At 47.7% G+C, this 19960-nt stretch overlaps 1 protein-coding gene across 8 annotated transcripts in view; it reads right to left on the bottom strand.

Annotated features, from left to right (window-relative positions):
• Nucleotides 1–6038: 6038 nt before the first annotated feature.
• The window catches only part of TOP1MT (DNA topoisomerase I mitochondrial), a 34227-nt gene continuing 20305 nt past the window's right edge, over nucleotides 6039–19960 (bottom strand). For 6 of the 8 annotated variants that reach the window (XM_087738699.1, XM_087738620.1, XM_087738539.1 and 3 more), the window contains 4 exons: nucleotides 19603–19752; nucleotides 19109–19191; nucleotides 8982–9101; nucleotides 6039–8623 (listed from right to left, as the gene is read on the bottom strand). In XM_087738699.1, the coding sequence (XP_087594825.1) occupies nucleotides 8433–8623; nucleotides 8982–9101; nucleotides 19109–19191; nucleotides 19603–19752 (544 nt within the window). In that variant the 3' untranslated portion in view covers nucleotides 6039–8432. Of the gene's footprint in view, nucleotides 8624–8981; nucleotides 9102–18877; nucleotides 19192–19602; nucleotides 19753–19960 lie in introns of those variants that run through there. The other 2 variants (XM_009474037.2, XM_009474036.2) reach the window with 2 other exon arrangements.

Here is a 19960-nt window from a genome sequence, read left to right as displayed (position 1 = left end):
GCCCCTTTCTCCCACCACCACTGAGCAGATGAAGAAGGACACTGGCATGGGACTCCCTGCCGTCTCAGTCCCGAGCTAGCCTGGGTCCTGGGCACGCGCTCAGGTTGCACAAGAAGGTTTGGCAGCAATATGAGGTGTAGGAAGCCAGGCCCAGGCTGAAGTTGTGGTGTGGGCAGGTCTCGGAGCACTTCTTGGTGATCCTCTTCCATAAAGACAAAAAGCCTTGCCCAAAGAAGGGAGAGCAGTATGAGCAATGAGAGTTTGTTAACTGCTCCTTGATCTTGTACAGGAGGGAGATGGGCTAATGAGTCCCACTGTCCCCCATAACCCCAAGGACCAGCATGGCCAATGAGACCAACCCCGATCCCACCACAGCCCAATAATTGCTGGTGACCAGCTACACAAGGCATTCAATATCCCTGCTGGGCATCTGGCACATCCCATGGACTCTCATGTCAAGGCTTTCTTAGGTGTACGATGGCATTTATGAGACAATGTTCATGCCTGGACTGAAAAGACATTTCCAAGCTTCTCTGCTCAAAGGAAATAATTCTATTCCCCTCTATGTCTCTGTAGACCTTCTCATCCACCCTGGCTACCTGCTTCTATTGGAACGCCTCTCTTATGAGGAAAGGCTGAGAGAGCTGGGGTTGTTCAGCCTGGAGAAGAGAAGGCTATGAGGAGATCTTATTGCAGCCTTTCAATACTTAAAGGGGGCTTATAAGAAAGATGGGGACAGACTTTTTAGTAGTGCCAATAGTGACAGGACAAGGGGTGATGGTTTTAAACTAAAAGAGGGTAGATTCAGACTAGATATAAGGAAGAAATTTTTTACAATGAGGGTAGTGAAACACTGGCAGAGGTTGCCCAGAGAGGTGGTAGATGCCCCATCCCTGGAAACGTTCAAGGCCAGGTTGGACGGGGCTGTGAGCAACCTGATCTGGTTGTAGATGTCCCTGCCAATTGCAGGGGTGATGGACTAGACGACCTTTAAAGGTCCCTTCCATCCCAAAGCATTCTATGATCTATGATTCTATGATTTTTTTCAACTCCTTGTCTAATCAAGGTTCAAATTTATTTATTCTTCCTCTGAAGGATCCTCTCTTTGTCCTTCCTCTTCTCCCAGTGTCCCCTGCCTTTTCCACGCAGGCATAAAACAAAGGCTAAAGAGGACAATCTCAGTGTGTGATGGGGAGGAGGATTTCAAACCGTGCAAACTTCAGCACTGCCAGGCTGGGCTAGCAAGGGCTCCACCTCCCACATGTGCTACCCCATGACTTCTCAGCCCATCCATCAGCAAAGGTCAACCATAACCAATCCAATCAAAACCCCACATCCCATTCCTGAGTTCCCATCAGAGGATACACAGCCAGCACATACCAATTCCTACAGAGGCAACATTGGTCACACAGTACTCATCCTTGTCCGAGCACTTCTTGGCCTTCAGACAGCTCCAATTGCTTTGTTCCCAGTCACAGGTGTAGCAATACAGGGCATTTGCTGCAAGAGAAGACAGAGGATATGGAAGATGGAGACAAAATGCTGCTAGTCCCGGCAGCAAAAATTACCACCTGCTTTCCATTGACTCTTGAATGCATAAGGTGCAGGTTGGCTGAAAGCAATGGGGCTGCAAGACCTGGCCAGACCCAACCCACTCTGCCATCTGCACACTTGCACATTTACACCCAACACATGCACTCAGGCGCACACATCTGTGCATGCATGCACCGATGGTACAAGTCTGCCCTTCCTGCCCTGCACTCAAAATAATAGCACGCTGGGCCAAGGGTACTGGGTTTGATGTGATGCAGGGAGCTGGGCAGGACAGGGTCCTCTGTAAGAGTCTACAGAGATGTCCCAAGGCTTGGGGTCACCCTTTCTAGTTGCTGGAGACACTATAATATACAATATATAGAGACTATAGCCTAATTGGGCAGTAAGCGTTGGCAGTTGAATAGGGTGAATTGGGACCTTCATAGCTTAAATAGGTCAGTCTCCCATGCCTGTATCTTTGGGTAGGACTTCAGTGCCCTCAAACATATGTCCATTACCTGGGTTAAAAAAAAAAAAGGCAAGGAGAAAGGTTTTTAACTCTTCACTGTGTGAATTCAGCCCTAAGGCAAGTGCAGTCTAATGCTTCATTTTTACTGTCTAGGTTATCTAACACGGATTAGGGCAGTCTTCATTTTGGCACTGAAGACAATCCCTCTGTCCCCCGGGCCTTGTTAACACTTGGAAATTTGTCAGAATCACTATTCTGCTAAGTGAACAAAGCTAAATAGCAGAAAGGTATTCTTAGGCCACAATGACACAGAAATAACTATTCCAAGAAATTATTTTTCTGCACCAGACAATGTGGCAAATTTCCAAGTGCTGGCAAACCCTGTTCCTCCTTACAAAATGAGGATAACATTTATTCTCTTTGGTTTCTTAACTGTCCACAGAGGCTATAAGATCATATACTTTAAGAGGGTTCTGATTTCATTTGCAATCTCTGTGTGAAATAAAATATCTAATCTATAATGCAAATAATATGCAAATATACATCTCCACCCAATATCCCAGCATCAGGCTGCTTAACCCATTTAGTCCACAACCCAATTTGTTCTTAATTCCCCAACTTTGTCCCAAAATCTCTGAAATCAGCAAGCTTGTCGGGTCTCTGAGATGGGCAGAAATCAGGGGCATTCGGCAGGCGGCTGCACAAGGCCAGATGTTGTAGGTCTGGCCCTGTTCCACTGCTGCTGCTAGAAACGGCGTCACTGACTGCAGTAGGAACCGGGTGCACAGAGTTGCTGATGTATTGTGCTATCATAGGCTGAAGCACTTCTTCGCGATTTAGAAATAACCACAGTTTTGCATCATTTCAACAGCCAAACTCACTGGAAAGTCTCTTAACAAAGGCAGAACAGTGGCAGCTGCTTCCTTTTTTCTGTCTTGCTTTCATAAAAATCCAGTAGTGCATGAGTCTATAGGGAAATTTCCCTGCAGAAAACAAACCTTTCACACATCCAGGCTGAGACTACAGATAAGAAACCCACTGTGTCCTTCAGCTGCACCACTGCAAGAGCTAAGGCACCCTCTCCCATGATTTCTTTCCCTGGCTACGAGACCTCCCTGACTTTAAAACACGCAACTTTTTTTTGTCTAGTAGCGAACTGTGGTACCTCACCTTGAACTGCGCATAGGATCAAAGCCAGCACGGCAAGGAGGGAGGCCTTCATCTTCTCTCAGTCGTCTCCGCAGCCCAGGAAAAGCACCCTCACCTGGGGACAGGATATATATCTTCCCTGCGTTTGGACCGAGTGATGATGAAGACAACAATTTTGAAAGAGTGGGCAGGGATCATGCATTATTTGGCAGGCTAGGAATGCGTGTGGGTTGTTTTCTCACCTTGGCATTGCCTTCAGGCTGGTCTGATGGGTCCGGAGAGGAGTGAAAGCACTAAGGCAATTCATTCCATTTGTTGCATTTAATACTTTAATTTATCTATGGTCAGGCTAGCAGTGCTCCTGATGTCTGATGGGGTTTTTGTACTGTTTAGCTCCAATCTGATCATCACATCTGTGGCCAGATAGTTCAGTGAAGGCAGCTACTCAAAGCAAAATGGTAATAAATGGCATAAATTAATGGCTTCATCTGGGTGGATTATTGCCAAGTGCGTTTCCAGGGTTAGACCTGGAGAACTCCCAATATCTAGAATCAGGGTAGATCTAGCTGTATATTCATGGTTGGCAATATCAACAGGAAATGTCTTATAATTTCCTGTTTGCCTATAAAAGCTGCTGGTTATCTACAAAGTCATAAGTGCTCTGCATCTTGGTTTTGAGAGCAGCTGCCACAAGAGAGCAATGGCTTTGGGGTTCAAATGCAGAAGCTGGGACACTGGAGGCTGATTTCCAGCTTTGCAACAGCTTTCCTTTGCTACATCTGTGCAAAGGGTAAAAATATCTTTGCCCCCATTCTACATGGAGCATCTGATTCAGAGTCCTGCTAGATACCGGTCAGATATAATGTTCTCAGCCTTTATGATTTCTCTGCATGCTCACAATCTGGGTGGAGCTGGAGCTAATAATTTCAGCCCTTCTGGGGCCTCCATTTGACTGCCTGTCACACTTCCAAGAAAAGAGTTACCAGGAAGTTTGGTTCTGAATATCAGCAGGCATCTCCATGAGTCACCACGTGCCTGGCCACCAAAGAGTAGAGAGGACGAAGCAGGAGCAGCCCCTTTGAATAAAGCCACTTGGGCAATCAGCTGCCTGTTCACCCCTTCCTTCTCCACCCTGCAAGACTTAGTCTGCAGGGAAGAGAACTGGGATCCAGCTGTAGCTAAACAGCCTGGGGTTTAGAAGACGGAGATACAGAAGGAGAAGAGGCAGAGGCTCAGAAAACATGTGGAAGAAAGAGCTTAAATGGTTGAGGGGAAGGCTAAAATGATTGGGGGCCAACATTAGTTCTGGGCAGGAGATCAGTCAGATGAAGAAGCATCCCTGAATCAGGGGTCATGCTCATCAGAGACATTTAGAGCATCTGATGGGACTAATCATTGCTCATCACAGTGAAGGCATGGCCAGAGGAAGTTCAAAGGGACACCAAAACCCATAGCATCTTCCTTTTTCAGAAAAAAAAAAGGGGGGGATTATTGAGGTGAGATTATTTGCAGATATTTTTGAGGTTTCTGACACTGCTGTTAAACCACTGGGTCTGCCAATACAGCTGACATAAAACAGGATCAACAGGATGGTGAAGTCAGCCCTGATAACCCCATGAGCACTAACCATTCCTCTCTGGTGGACATACACCTTCTGGGTGTGGAGAGGATAAGCCACATCACTTGCCCAACAGATGAAGTTCTGCCAGACTCAGGGACTGCGTGCCACCATGGATGCCGGAGAAGGTGTGTCAGTCTTCCCAGACGTCACGAGGCAGCAACTGAAGAGCTAGACCTATTCCAGGGAATAAGGATTGCCCAGCGTGATTCATTGCGTGGTGTGCTCCTGCAGCGATGAGTCCTTGGGGGAGTCTGGATATCAGCCTGGACAGCCAACGCTCAGTGTCCTGCAGCAGTGGAAGCACCCTGGCAAAGGTCTGCACTGATAAAGAAGCAGTTTGCTTTAAGCAGATTTGACTCTTTTTTTTGAGGAAGAAGGGAAAAATAATTGTGTTACTCTTCAATATGATTAACAAGGTACATTCTTGATTTTTTTTTAAACAAAGAAATGTTGCTGACTCAGTTTATTCCCTCACTTCCAAGGACTGATGGCGTGAACATCTTCTCTCTGACACAGAGCTGGAGAGGAGTCACCTGGTCCAGGGATTCAAATCTGCTCCTCACTGACAACAGGAAGATGATCTGCAAGGCCACGGGAAGTGGTCCACCACTGGTCCACCAACAGGAGTGGTCTGATGGACCACTGTGATGATGGGCAAGGGTGCACAACGGGCCACTTGGCGTTTTGAGGGTTGCCAGTGGCCCATTGAGCCAGATAGTTGGGAAGTTACCATCCTGGCCTCAGGTATGTCTGATGCATGTGTGTGAGGTATGAGACTGCCATGGCTGGCATTTCCTCAGAGGCACATGCGAGACTCAGGATGGTGGTGTCACCCTGGGTGGTCAACACATGGAAGAAGCATGACTGCAGCACGGAAGGCAGTGCTTGGCTGGGTCAGGGCAGAGAGCTCCACAAAAGGTATCCCAGTATCCAGCATCACAGAGCAGAAACCAGACTGCAGCTATATCAGCAAATTAAATGTGTCCAGGACCATCTCCAGGACGGAAGCCAAGAGATGGACATCAACAGGGCCTCTTGTGAATAGTCCTGCCTTTGTGCTCTCTACTTTGTTTTCTTGCATGGGACCATGGTGGTTGGTCCATGTTAAAACCTTGCCAGGGAATGTGCTAGCAATTTAAATGATTAATTAAATGTCGTGGACGATGGCATTACAGATCAGGGAATGTTCCCAGGAACGGTTTATTTCCCTTGCTTAGGTTCAGCCTTGGAGATCAGACCCATGCAGGCAAGTGAATCACATCCTTCAGGATGAGAGCTTGGTGCCTGATTTTACTCTTGGCTGTGCCGCACCGCGCTACACAATTGTGTTGGAGCTGGCTAGCAAACACAGCTTTATTCGGCTGCCCTCTGCAATGTTCTGGCTGTTGAGTCTTCCTGGATGGAGAACAGAGATCAGAAGTCAATGAACAGAAGTCAACCAGGCATCTGCTCATCTTTTAGGAGCCTCATACTGGGCTCTGCTCACAAAAGGCCTCGGGCAAGTGACCACATATAGAACCACAACGACAAGAAGGAACAGAAACATCATGGCTTGGTCTCATGGCATCTCTTCCTTTTATTTGTCCTGAAGTTTTTAACTATTCAGCTTCCCTGTAGTCAGTGTGATGTCTGCAAGGCCCTCCTGCCCTCATCGCTTTTTAGGTGGCATCTCAGAAGGTTCCCAAATATTTCCATCTATCACAGCATCATCCCAGTCTGTACATATTGCCATTTCCCACCCATTTGCTAGTAGACCAGGGGCTACAGGACAGAAGAGGTTCTCAGCACCAGGTATGAATGCACCACCAGGGATTTTTCAGCCCTCAATAAAACCCATTGAAGCAATTGCAGAATCTAACCCTGTCTTGTTCCCCATCCTTCATTTTGGGTAGGGTTGTGGTGGAGGAAGGGGGCAGGTCAACATGGTGCCACTTGGGTTTTTTGGCAGGGAAGACTACATTTTGAAGCACACATTGCCCTGGAAGAAGAGGCAGCTGTGTGTGTTGAGCACCTCCTGGGTGAGGGTAAGCTCCAGCTCCTCCCACCCTTGGGTCTAATGACAGTGGCTGAAGAGTGATTTTTTCCTTCTGGCTCTTTCCTTCCGGCTCTTTCCTTCCATCTTTCTCCTCCTCCCCAGGGATTTACTTGTGCTTGGTCCTGCAAGGCTCATTCTTTGTATCCTTCCTGGTTGCGACCTGTCCAAAATCAGGACAACAAGGTGGGTTGCCATCACCATTCCCCTGACGCAGATCCGTCCCCACCTCAGACCTTCACAGATGTTTCAGTGCTTAACTCCCAGGGAAGCCAAGAGGAGCTCAGAGCTAATCCCACCCATGGGTTTACTGCAAACTAACATGGGCTTAAACCCTTTGCATGCCAAATCGCTGAAGGACTTAGACCCTGTGGCTGCTCCTACCCAACCTTTCATGCAGTTCCTGTTCCTGGATGCTGTGAAGGTGGCCAGGTACTCGCCGTGGGAGCCTCGCCATGGGGCAGAGATATGCGAGTTCAAGAACACAGTGTGGGCAGCCTGGGGCCAGATTACACCAAGGTGTTGAAATCCTTCTGAGAACCTGCCCTTTGGCTTCCTCGCTTTCAAGCAGGTCAGGGAAATGGTGCCCCAGGGGCATCCCAAATCTGTTTGCCAGTATTACCTGTCTTTATGGTGTCTGTGGGACTCCTGTATTGCCCAAAGCCTAGCTGGGTCTGGATTAAGTTACAGGATCGTACCTGTACTTGGGGGCATTAATAGGGATATCCAGCAGTGATGTCCAGGTGTCACAAGCTCCAGAGGAGGTCACCACCCTTCCAGCTGCCCTGGGGCTGGAACCACACTGCAGAAGAGCTGTCATGGAAGCAGCTATGTCTATACCAATAACACATGGAGGGCCCATGCACAGTTTCAAGGGTTGTCCCACAGTTGTCCACGCTGTTTAATTGCTAGCACGGTTTTGGCCTGACCAACTAGGACTATCCCTGGCAATTCCATATCTACTTTCCAATTGGTATTTTGGATTCAGACACCTTATTTTGGAGGGAGAGAGCTTGGCTTTAAGAAATGGGCACCAGCTGACGCCACGGCCAGGAACTGACACAGGGCGTTTCATTTGCTAATATGCCCTCCCCGTGCTGTCCCAGACCTTGTCAAGACCAGAGTCTTGGCAGCATACTAGAACAATACCATCAGAGATGCAAATTCATTATTTTTCCAGACCTTTTTCTATAAGCCTTCAGAAATTACTGCCTGGCTGAAACAGCAAGAGACACACTCTGATCTGGGGCTGTGCTGATCAGGATTGCATCCTCCTCTTACTCACCTCCATTTGTTTAGCTCTCTGTGTACGTGCATGAACCACCTGACCATGCTGCTTGCAAAACCCCAGCCCTGCTGTGAGTCAACACTCAATTAAAAAAAAAAAAAAATAATCTTGGAATTTTTTTTTAATGGTGGCTGCAGAGCCCTGTTGCATGAGAAGCTATAAAAGAAAAACTGAGGGATCTCTTCTCCATCAAGCTCAAGCTAGCTTCAGACTGCCCTTTCCATGCCTGAACATCTGATGTTCAGAAGACGTTCTGGGGACAGACGGGCAAAATGACTGCAGGTGCTAGGGGACCAGGATGAGTTAAGAAGCTTGCACAGGTTATTCGACAGGGATCTCATCATAGTCCAGTCCAGAGAAGGGGGCTGGTAACACTGACCAGAACTGCAGTTCCCAGCACCGCTATGGGAGGTCCCATCCCAGATGCCTTGTTGTGATTGCAGTTGTCCGAATTGCAGCAATTATAAAAGTCTTGAAACATACTGCAATTTGAAACGCAGCTTTTGTTGATCAACTTCTGTTGTTGAGTGCCTGGATAAAAGTCAAATAAAATCAACCCATGAATCTTTCTTCCAAGGGCAAATCCTGACTTTACTGTGTAAGCAGCCTGAGAGATCACCCAAGTCTATGTGGGTTATGATGTTCATTAACTACCCTCTGCCTCGCTGTTTAAGCAAAGAAATAATTGGGCTTAACCTGTAACCCAACACTATTCAAGTTCTCCCAAAGCCCCATGGAAGGGAAACATTTTAGACCCAAGTGCACTGGAGCAGAAAGTGGGGAAGGACACAGACCCACCGAGAGCAGCGCTGGGGTTGGGACACACAGGAGCATTAGGCAGCAGGGTTGGGAGATCACAACCCAGGCAGTTCATGGCAGTGGGACTCACCAACAGTTGTGTCCACAATCGTAGTGATGCAGGCTGTCTCATTTTTGACACATCGGGAAGTCGTCAAGCACTCATCATTGCTGGTCTTCTGGGTGCAGGTGTAGCACATCAGCGAGCTGGCTACAGGAAGAGAACATAAATGATTTGCATGAGGTCAAAGCAAGAAATCCCTTCCCAGCTGGACCTCTTCCCATCCTCATGCAGGACACAGGACATAGAATAAGACATAGAGGATTTGGCTGAGCCAATTCTACCCTTCTACTATCCCACACCCAAAACTGCTAAGCACACGCTTCCCTGTAGAAAGCCCCTCCTTCCAGGTGAGTGGGCAGCAGAGGCTTTCTGCAGACATTGGTATTGAACTACCTTATTACAGCATTTAGCAAATGGTTACAGGGCCAGAAGAGCAGTGAAGGTTGTACTCAATTTTTATCTCAAAGCTTAATTGCACCCCTGCCCAAGAAGCATAGCATTAGCTGCAGATCTCAAGATACGATTGGGTTTGCAGACAAAACCCAAAGGACTCTTTCCAGTGGCAGATCGTGAGAATAAGGGAAGGTGACAGATTTTGGCTTGCTCTGTGGGAAGCCCAAGGCTGCAGGGTGTCTGCAGGACAAGTCTTTTGGCAGCTGTGACAGCACAAAGGAGAAGCAAAGCTGACTGTGCAGACCAGCTCTTTATCTATCACCATCTACTGACTTCTTAAAGACCACTGGACTTAGAAGTTATACATGTGACTTCTCCCCCCAAAATGCCAGCTCTTTCCATCCCAGCCCAAGCCTTGCAGGAATCCTGAGCAACTCACTGATGTCCATGTAGAGGACAGCAGCCAGACATGCCACCAGGAGAGCCCTCATCTCCGTTTGCTCTTCTTTGCCTGCACGGTCTTCGGGGGAAGCAGCTCCCAGCCCTCCGTGGAGTCCTAGCCAGAAGGGGGGCCAATGCAAAGGCTGACACAGGTCAACCCACGTGTTGCACAGTGTCCACAGCCCAGACCAGGGGGCTGACAAGTACTTGCAGAGCCTTGCAGGAGCCCAGTGCTCACATCTGCTGTCCGAGTTTTGTGCGCTGCATTTGCCTGAGTGCATGTTACTTAATAGCTCAAAATAAGCCAAAAGGAAAGCAGTTGCTACTGATAGCAGCAGTTCCTCTTTGAAAGAAGACAGGAGATAAAAAGTGGGTAGGAAGTGGTGACCAACCTAGGAGGAAGCAAGGCCACCCAAGAAGGGGGATGGGGACTCTTGGACTTGCACGCTGTGCTTTGGTCCTAGAGAAAAGGGGATATGCATGCTGGGTCCGCAAGGAGGAGCGACTCTTTGAGGACCGGGACCTCCATCTTTGGTTGCCCAATTGGGGCCAAGCCCAGAGCCTTGGGTTAGCACTGGGAAGGCTTGTTCCCCCTGTGGCTATGCGAATTTCCCTTCCGTGACTTGGCCCACGTGCTGCTCTGCCTGCTCTGTTACCACAACTCTAAGCTTGGCATGGTACCAGTAAGATGAGAGGAGCCCAAGAGAACCAGAGAAAGACCAGGAGAAAGATGCCATGCTACTGCTACAACCTCAAAATCTCATCTTATGGGCAAGGAGAAAGCCCACCGTGTGTGTGTGTGTGTGTATCATTAGTATAATTGAAATCTTAACAGTCTCATCCAAGAATGATTGTTGGTCTAGATTGACTACTATAGGAAAACAAAGAATAATCCTATACAGAATGATATTATTATGAAAATTATTACACACACTTAGTGGTTTCTATCCCTTTTCTTGGTGTTAGGGTCACCCTTCCCACTCTTGGGGGTTTCCATGCTGGTGGCATTATGGTGAGTTGTCAGCATCTGGAGCCCTGTGCCAGGAAAAATAAGATGTTCATTTTGATGGTTCCTTGTTCCTCTCCCCAGGATCCACTGAGCCATTTCAATTATGTTTAGTATCTTTTTTTTTTTTAACACGCTTTTTTCATTGGTCTGCAGCTACATCTCAATTTACTATATGCAGTGCGTTTTACATACGCTAGGTACTACTTTTGTACTGTTTGTTACCCCTAAAACCAGCCTGGTCCAGCTCCTGGTCTGCATTTCTTCAGCTGAGTGAATGGTTTATAGCCAAGGAGTCTCCAGTTCCAGCCCAGGTCCCACCTCATCACCCCATACCTGCACTCCTCTGCACCACATCCCACATCTCCACTTCTCAAGACCTTTGCTGTTGTACCAAGCCTGCATTTCTCTACACTATATCTTGGGTCAGAGTCATAAATACCTTATCTACACAGCATAGTGGCTTGTTACTGCTATCTATATAAACCTACAGCTGCGCTGTACAATGATATACAAAAGTAAAACAAATTAGCCATAGCCACTTGGTCAATTAGAAAAATTGCTCTTACCACTCAGCCAAGTTAAAAAAAGCAGCCTCGGGCAGGTCAAGACAAGCTCAGTCAGAGCAAACCTAACAAGCCTCAATCCTGAGGTCTTGCAAACTCAGCACAAAGCTTACGGCTTTGTTACTAGCAATAGCGATACCAAATTAAAGTGCTAAAGGATAACAAACCATCTTGTCTTAGACTCTCAAAGAGGAAAAACTGGACTGAGCTATTTTGTTTTATTTATAGAATTATAGCTCCTGTTTATTTTTTTTTCTTTTCTAGCACACAATAAGGCACTATGAGGACAATCCTGCACAGCCCCATGTCAAAGCTCTTTCAAAGGTGACAATATAAAAGAGGAGAAAGGGGGGAAAAAAGGGGGGGAGGGGAACCCTATTTGCACAGCAAGGGAGCCAGGGGTTGTGCAGCCACAGTCCAGTCACATTGCTTGCTAAAGGGGTCACACTGCAAAGCCTACCTGTAGGGAAAATGAAACTAAATCAAACATAACTAAAAGCAATAAAGGAGGACATCATGGAGGGGGTCGTGACTGAACCACAGCCTGTTACAGCACAGACCACACGCCAAATTGTAAAGATGCTCGGCTCTTTGCCAGCGTTGCCAAGACCCCATTGCAGGCTCACATGGCACACATCGCTACATCAGGACAAAGCTGGGGTTGGTGACACCCCATGAAAGACATGGGGATGAACCAGAAAGCTGGATAAGATGTGAGGCCGTAGCCATCCAGTACAGGGTCCCAAGGGAGAAGGAAGAGAAGCATAATACAAAAATAATGGGATTGTGCCATATGCCTGGGCTAGGAAGAGAGACCCCGCTGGGTCACCTCCCCTCACCACCTTCAAATCTCACCACCCCTGGAAAGGCAGCCAACAGAATTTACTTTTGCAGGCACTTGAGGTCACATCCCGTGATTGTTTTTGTGGAGAATCCTTGTGCATGCAGAAATGGGGACAGTGCTGGGTCCAAGGATACACAGGAGAGCAGGTGGTGGAGATTTAACTCCCCCAGGTCCTGTTTCTGTCAAAAGTGGGGTTTGCAGCACCAGGAATGAACTATGGGAAGTCAGGAACTGTTTTTGCTTGGGAGACTACCAAGAAGGAAACACAAACCCTAATTAAAGCTGGTGGATATAACTGCCACCCCATTGTCCTCCGCTTTGGCAAACTAAACCTTCAGGAGTTCAAGAGTCCAGCTATAGCTTGAGAAATAGACGAAAGAGATTACACAGAACAGCTTTAAAAAAAACAACCAAAGAGCTCATTCGTGCATAGGTGACCTGTGGGAAGGGATTAGAGACTTCCTTGTCTGACCCAGCTTGGTAAATAAATAATCTGCCCTGTTTCCAAGAGATGGGGCAGTCTGGATGCAATCCACCAAGCTAGAAACACAGCATTTTTTTTGAAAGGCATCAGCTATCTGCCCCACCATCCCTCCGGCACTACAGGGCAACCCCAGGGGACCACTGGAAGCTACCTCAGTTTGCAGAGACCTCGCATCATGCTCTTCTCAGGCTCGTGGCAGCAGAAGGAACTTATGAGACCTCCTGCAGCTGTGAAAGCAGTTATTCAAAGGCTTATTTCTGAGTCAAGCCAATCACTCATAATTGCAGCTTAATCCAGACTTAGATTAAGAACATTAAGTAAGTAATTTATTGAAATTCCTCATGCTCCATCTTGCAGTGGCTCAGGATTAAGGTCTGGAGAAGCCTTCCTCAGAGCTTGGGACAAGCTCAGCTGAGCTGAGCTCTTCCTGATTCTTTATTTTCTTTTGAATAACACATGTGCTCAGCTGGCCAAAAATATCACTACTATGGCTAAAAAGAAGCTGTAGGAAGAACCAGCCTATGGGTCATCTACTCATTCCCTGTGGGACACCCACGATGGGCAGCTGTCCCCCTTCCACAGCTGCAGGGAGCAAGTACCAGTTCTCCTTCGCAGGGCACAAACCTGATATCCTGGAATATTATCCTTGCCTTGGAAGCCTTTCCTCTGCCCCTCATTAGACCGCCCTTCATTTTATCACAAGGATCCAATTTCTCAGAGGTTAATCATTTGCTTTCCTTTGCAGCCACTCTCCTTGGCACCAGCAGTGCTGCATTTACAAACACATGGCAAAGGCGTCCAATTTGAGCTTATCTTACAGCAGTCTGAACTTGGCTGACTGTTGACAGACACAGAGTACAACTGTGTAAACCCAGGGAGCTCCTTAAGCACATGTTTTATTTACGCCAAACCACAGATGTGATCTTCTCTCTCACTAAACTGCATTGAAAAAGGAACCACCTCCATTTGTTGTATTCAGAGACAGAGGGTCTCAAGCACAGCAGTGATAGTGTCAACTTAAATGTTGTCCTACCCCTTTCCTCTCATACTGACAAAAGCATTTCCCTTTAAAGCTTCTGTTCTATTTTTCCTATTTTTTTTTTTTATTTTTGCAACATCAGACCTCAAGGGAAGAAGGGAGGGGAGGAAAAACCCTCTGGAAACCCTTTGCATTTCTCTTCCTCACATCCCCACAGGGATTTCCCGCCTCTCACATATCTGCCAGACTACAGCTGGTTTGTTTTCCCCTTAGTCTGATCGCTCACCAGGGAGCAGATGCAGAGCATAAGCAGCAGCTCAACAGCAAATGCACCTCGCTGAGGAGTTTTCATCACGCCCACTTCCCTCTCTGCACCAATTAAGATGAATCAGCCAAAAGCCCATCTCTGAACCACCTACGGGTGAGCAAAGGCCCTGTCATTAAGCAGATGAAAGAGCGGTTAAGCAGCTTTGATGGCTGCTCTTCCTCAGATCACCCGCCAGGACCCCTTCTCCACCCGCCATGGCCCTGATGGGCAGGGGAGCAGTGCTGCCAACCCCGCTGCCAGCCCTGACCACTATGGAAAGTGGATCTAGGAAACAGGAGACTGATGCACTTTTTTCATCAATGAGGATCAATAAACTGTTGGCCATGCATCAAGAGTTTGACTCATCCCCAGGAGAAAGGACGACGTGAGAAGGTTTCTGATAAGCACGGCTTGGTCCAAAGGTTTTAGTGCCTGCAAAAGGTGCCAGCATGCAGGCTTTATGTTCCTGTCTCTCCAGGATGCTGATGCAGAAGCAACAGGCAGGGACGGAGCCCCATCAGAGCCTCCAGATGCTCAAACAACTTCCTATGCTGAGAGAGGCATTGCTTGTACCCACCCCCGAGCTATAGATTGAGACGGTCCTACCTCCTTCAGCCACAAGCTTCTACCACATCGCTCCGAGGCTCAGCAGGCTGGCGTTCAGTGCAAGGCAAAGTTCAGAGAAGCTCGTGAAATTCAGCGAAGTCCCAGATGCGGGGCTGAATGACCCCATGCAACAGAGCAGGCTAGAGGGGAGCAGGCTAAGGGGGATCAAGTTGTTGCCTTCAGCTATTTAATGGGGAGTGGCTATGGAGAGGCCAGAGCCAGACTCTCCTTGGAGGTGCACAGAGAAAGGACAAGCAGCTGGTTACAGCCTCAGGCTGCGCTAGGGGAAGTTTAGGTTGGATATTAGGAAAAACTTCTTCACCGAAAGCGTAGTCAGGCACTGGAAGAGGCTGCCCAGGGCAGGGGTTGAGTCTCCATCCCTGGAGGTATTTAAAAGATGTGTAGATGTGGTGCTTAGGGACATGGTTTAGTGGTGGACTGGGCAGTGATACGTTAACGATGGGACTCGATGATCTTAAGGGTCTTTTCCAACCTAAACGGTTCTATGATTCTAAGATGCAACAAGGGAAATTCCAACCAGATAGATATAAGGAAGAAAAAAAAAAAAGTTTGCAGTCATGAACTGCCAAAACAGGGACCCTGAGATATGGCGGAGGAATCTCCCTCCCTGGAGATATTGAAGTTTGGCTGGAGAAGGCCCTGAGCAACCCAATCAAAGTTGTCCCTCCTTTCACCAGGAGGTTGGACTTGAGCCTTCCAGAGACCCTCCCAACCTCAGCATTTCTGGGAAGCGGCTTGACATCGGCAGCAAATGCCAAAGCAAGGTAAGAGGAACTTCTCACTACCTCCTACCACACAGAGGTTTATCTTATCAAACAGCCACAGTATCAGTGCTGTCCTTGTGCCATCACCCAGTGCAGGACATCTCCAGCCTGCAGGCAGGGAGACATTCTCCAGCCCCCAGAAGTTTTTTTTTAAGGCATCATTATGTAACTAGAGCAGCCCTGAGCTCATCCCAGTATCAGTGAGCAGTCAGCTTTGTTCCTGGTAAATTTGCCTTCAGGTCTCCTCCCAACCAATATGAACAACAAGCTTTTATGAAAAGCACGTTAGTAAGTCAAGAAGTTACAGGGGAAGATCCCACTTCTGGTTTTGCCTAAGACCAGATCTTCCCTTTTTGCAATTTTTTTTTTTTTTGCTTTAAAATAAAAAAAAAAAAAAGGCGGCAGAAATTGTGAAGGAAAGACGCTAAACTTTTGACTTCGCATTTTGCTAGTCAAATACCGGCAAAAATGCTAGTATCTTGGCTTTGGGCTACCAAGTGTCCTAGGCATCAAAGCACAGGTTTTTGTATGCCTACAGAAAAGGCACTTCATTGGAGAAGCTGAGTTGAAAACATCCCTGGAAGGGCCAAGGCAGGTAGGGTTTATCTAAGTATGCCAGTATTGCTTGAAGTCACCAAATAACCCCACACCATTGGGCTGGAAGAGGGATCCTGCTCTCATAGGGGTCTACGATGGGCCATGACCCTGCTCTACAGGGTCCTGAGCAGCGGAAAATCCCTGTCGGATTGGGCATTAGGCCAGACTGCTGCTTCGTGCCACCGCGATGTCAATGGCAAGTACCTCAACTTCTCCAACCTGTATCTCACTTATGGCCAAGGGCCAGGAGAACACTCCCCAGACTTATCAGCCTCTCTTTAAGGCTTAGCCACTTCAAACACAGTGTGTTACTCACCCCAGTACGCGTTATTTGACACCTGGCAAAACACATGAAGTCTCCACCTTGCTTTTGCTTCATACCTCCCATGCACTTGGATTTCCAATCTTGGTTTCACTAACCTTTTTGACAGAAATGGTTAAGCCCCATAGAACTGGTTTATAGGGCAACACAATCCAGGGTAACACCCTTTGGGGAAAGGACGCTTCATTTAAGCTCCTACAGAACAGGCAATAATTACTATTTAGCTGACACTGGCAGGTCTTTGCAGCTCTGACATCCAGAGCATCTGAGCATGGCCAATGAGTACTGAGAAAAGCACAGCCCTGTAAGCATCACATATTGCCAGCACCCACTTTGTAGATCCACCACCCCAGCAGAAACAGGGTGAGGATGGACAAGACCATGCAGGACAGCAATTACCCACTCTTTCCACCCCAGTAACCCAGCTGAGGATCACAGCACTGATGGGAACCTGCTGGAGGAGAGGCCAAGGACCAAGTTACTCATTTCCCCCCAAAACTGCAGTAGAATTTGCTTTCTGGGGTGATTTTTCCACTGCTCCCCCAGCAGCTGTTCAAACTGCTGCAGCTGCTCTTACTAATTCAGATCCTTTCTCTCACATGGTGCTTGAGAGACTTTTTTCCTCTAGGAAATACTTTAAATCTATTGGTTTAATGGAAACACCCATAGTGCTCATCCAATTGCATCTTGCTCCTTTTTTCTGCTATTGGAAAACAGGAGCACTGTTTCACTAGGGGCTTGGCTAGAATTACTGCTTTATTTGGGATGGAACAAACTTTCCGTGACAGTTAGTGGCAAATATTCTCTTTAACCTCTTTTGAAAGCCAGAAAGCATTTAGCAGGGTGGGCAGAAAAACATCTCCATCCATTGGGACCAAACTGGCTACCTCTGTTTCACAGGTACATATCCAACACAGGGGTCAAAGCATGCTTGGCAGCGCCTGCCTGTTGCTTGTGCAGCTGACAACTGGTCTACCTTTGCCAGAAAAATAAATTTTGCCACCATTCAGATTGATTTAGATCCCTGTTTTAGGATTCAGTTGCCTCATTAAAACTAACATGAGCTTTTGGGGCTTGCAGAAACAGTCCGGTTAAGAGTTTCACAAGCTACCACATGTCAGCCAAGTGGTGGAGCGCACCCCAGCGCAGGTAAAACAGCATTGGCTTCACCCGTGAATTTTCCCCATACATTTGTGACAACTCTGCTATCATGCAGCAATTCAAGTTCAGTGGCTCAGTTTTGTACACAGGCCCTTAGGGACCAAGCACAAATGGTTTTTGAGATCTGCAGGCAGACTCTTTGCTTGAAGGCAAAAGATTTCCTATTAAACCTAATCCCCTGCAGACAAACAAGCATGCAGACCCCATTATAGAGACTGGGCCCTGCCTCAGACTTCTGCACATCAGCTCACAGGAGAAGCACATCTTGGATGAGTTGTAAAAAGCCTCCAGTCACCAATACTCAGAAAAATCACTTCCAGTTTTAATGAAATGCATTTCAAGTACCTGACTTCTAACCAAAATAGCAATAGTTTAAACACAAGAACAAGTGGCTGTAAATGAGCACATGGGAAGCACCAAGAGCTTTGGACTATAACAACCTGAACATCAGCCCTGAGATGCCAGAAGGCTTTGCTGCCAATGCAACAGCTTGCTTACACCTGAGATTTACTGGCATGTAGGCTAACTGTTGCCAGGTACATGCTGATATCACTTTTTTTTCTTCTTCTGAAAAGCAGCCAATTAGGCAGCAAGCACTGGCAGTTTATGCTGTCAGTCCCTGCCTGCTCCATGCCCAGCGGGAGCAGACTGGGGAGGATGCAGGCTGATGACGAAGCTGTCATCCCAACACAGGCACAGCTCCAGCAAGCTTGGTACCACTCCTCAGCACGCTTCACAGCCCACCGGAGCCTGGTCCAGCCCCACCGTCAGCATCATCCCTTCCCCTTGCTAAATCTGTGGCTGGACAGTTTAGTTTCTGCTACGGATACAGTGAGCTGAGCCAGAGTGAACTGAAATAAGTAGGGGGAAAAGTATGGCCCCAAATGAGATGTCCTTTCCCAGACCACGGTTTAACCACGTGGGGGTGATCTAAAGTACACTTTGCTCGTGCCAAGGTGAATTTCATCCCTCCAATGTGAAACCTGCTTTTTAATCCAGCTTCTTCCCCTCCCTCCTTCTCCTGCCATGATATTTGCTCCCTCCCACGTTTTTCCATTTTGATTACGTTTGAGCAATTGCACAATTTTCTCCTCTCCTGGAGGTGAAAGGGCACAAAATACCCTGACACGTAAAACCCTGAGATTTTTCCCTTCCTCCCAGTGCATCCCTGACCCAAGCCCGGGTCTTATACTGCAGCTGCCTGTTTCAGTGCTGTTATTGCCTTATGTTTCCCCATCAAGCCAATTCAGAGAGTCTCAAAAGGGCAGCACAGCTCCACTACATCAAGGAGACAGGATTAGATCTAATCTTCTTTATCAGCACAATTAAGGTTCTCATTCAATCTTCTTCCTAGACTCCGGAGGAGGAAAGAAAAGATCCAAAGCACTTGGCAACTCTGAAGGGGAATTAGAAGTTCACATCGAAGTCACTGCTGTCAGGATGAGTGTCGCAAGTCAGCAATACTTGTTTCAACTAGAAACTGTGTGTTTTATTTTGTATACAAAAAAGGCACAAAATACCCGTATCAAACTCTTTCATTAGGCAACACCCCAGCCCTACCCCTGCAATGACTGCAGCAGCACATAAAAAAAAAGCTTTCCAACAGCACCAAAGGAGCATGACATAACATGAAAGGCACTTTCTCAGAATTCAAAGTCCTCACTGGCCATGTCAATCGCCCAGGCAAACTTCTCCCTCTGTGTCTTGTTGTAGATCTTCTCAATGGGCACGCCAAACTTCTTGCACCTGCACAGACCACAAGACAGCAGTGGGGATGTGCTCCCCATCCCGCTCTGCTCCCACCACAGGTCTTCTCTGCTCAGGGTGCAGCATCTTCTACCCATGCAAACTCCCTAGCCCCAAGCGCCTTAAGAAATTACCTTTGTGCCACTCTCGATAATGATGTGCAAAGTGATCCCTTTGTGCCCTGAACCCAGAAGGGACATCTGCAAACAGTTATTTGCAGCAAGGGAAGCCTCAAGCTTTAGACTTTACTCGTCTCCCCCAACACATTCAGGGCTTAGGCGGGTTTCTCTGGCCAAAACTTATTCCTTTCCCCCAAAGGCTCAGGTGTGCGTTTATCCCCCTCCCCAGGCAGGGCTAGGTGATCTGCACATCTCAGAGGACCATCTGCCCCATAGCAGGCCCAGGACTTACCAGGCTATGCTAATCCTGGGGTCCAGGTAATTCAGCTTGGATGTGCCCAGAGCTATCTGCTTGTTCTCCTCCTTGTCTGTGGCCTGGACATTCAGCTTGGCCAGCTGCTCTTCCAGCCGCTTCAACAGCTTCTTTTTCTTCTCCACATTGCTGAGGTCAGAGGAAGAGCAACACAGACAGCGTGTTAAAGGGGAAAAGAAGAAGCAGAGGTGAAATACAGAGCAGTTCTCCTTATCTGCTGCTGCCTGGGAGGATGGTGTGAAGCCAATGAGCTTCAGCTCAGAGTAGTCTCTACACTCACCTTAAGTCCTATAAGGCCTGAGCCTAGAAATACTCCAAAATGGCAAAAATGGAAGAT

The sequence above is a fragment of the Nipponia nippon genome, unplaced genomic scaffold (genome assembly GCF_047370975.1).
Source record: "Nipponia nippon isolate SJK-2023a ecotype South Korea unplaced genomic scaffold, ASM4737097v1 scaffold_1, whole genome shotgun sequence".
NCBI classification, from domain to species: Eukaryota; Metazoa; Chordata; class Aves; order Pelecaniformes; family Threskiornithidae; genus Nipponia; species Nipponia nippon.
This window is presented reverse-complemented; position numbering and strand designations above follow the sequence as displayed.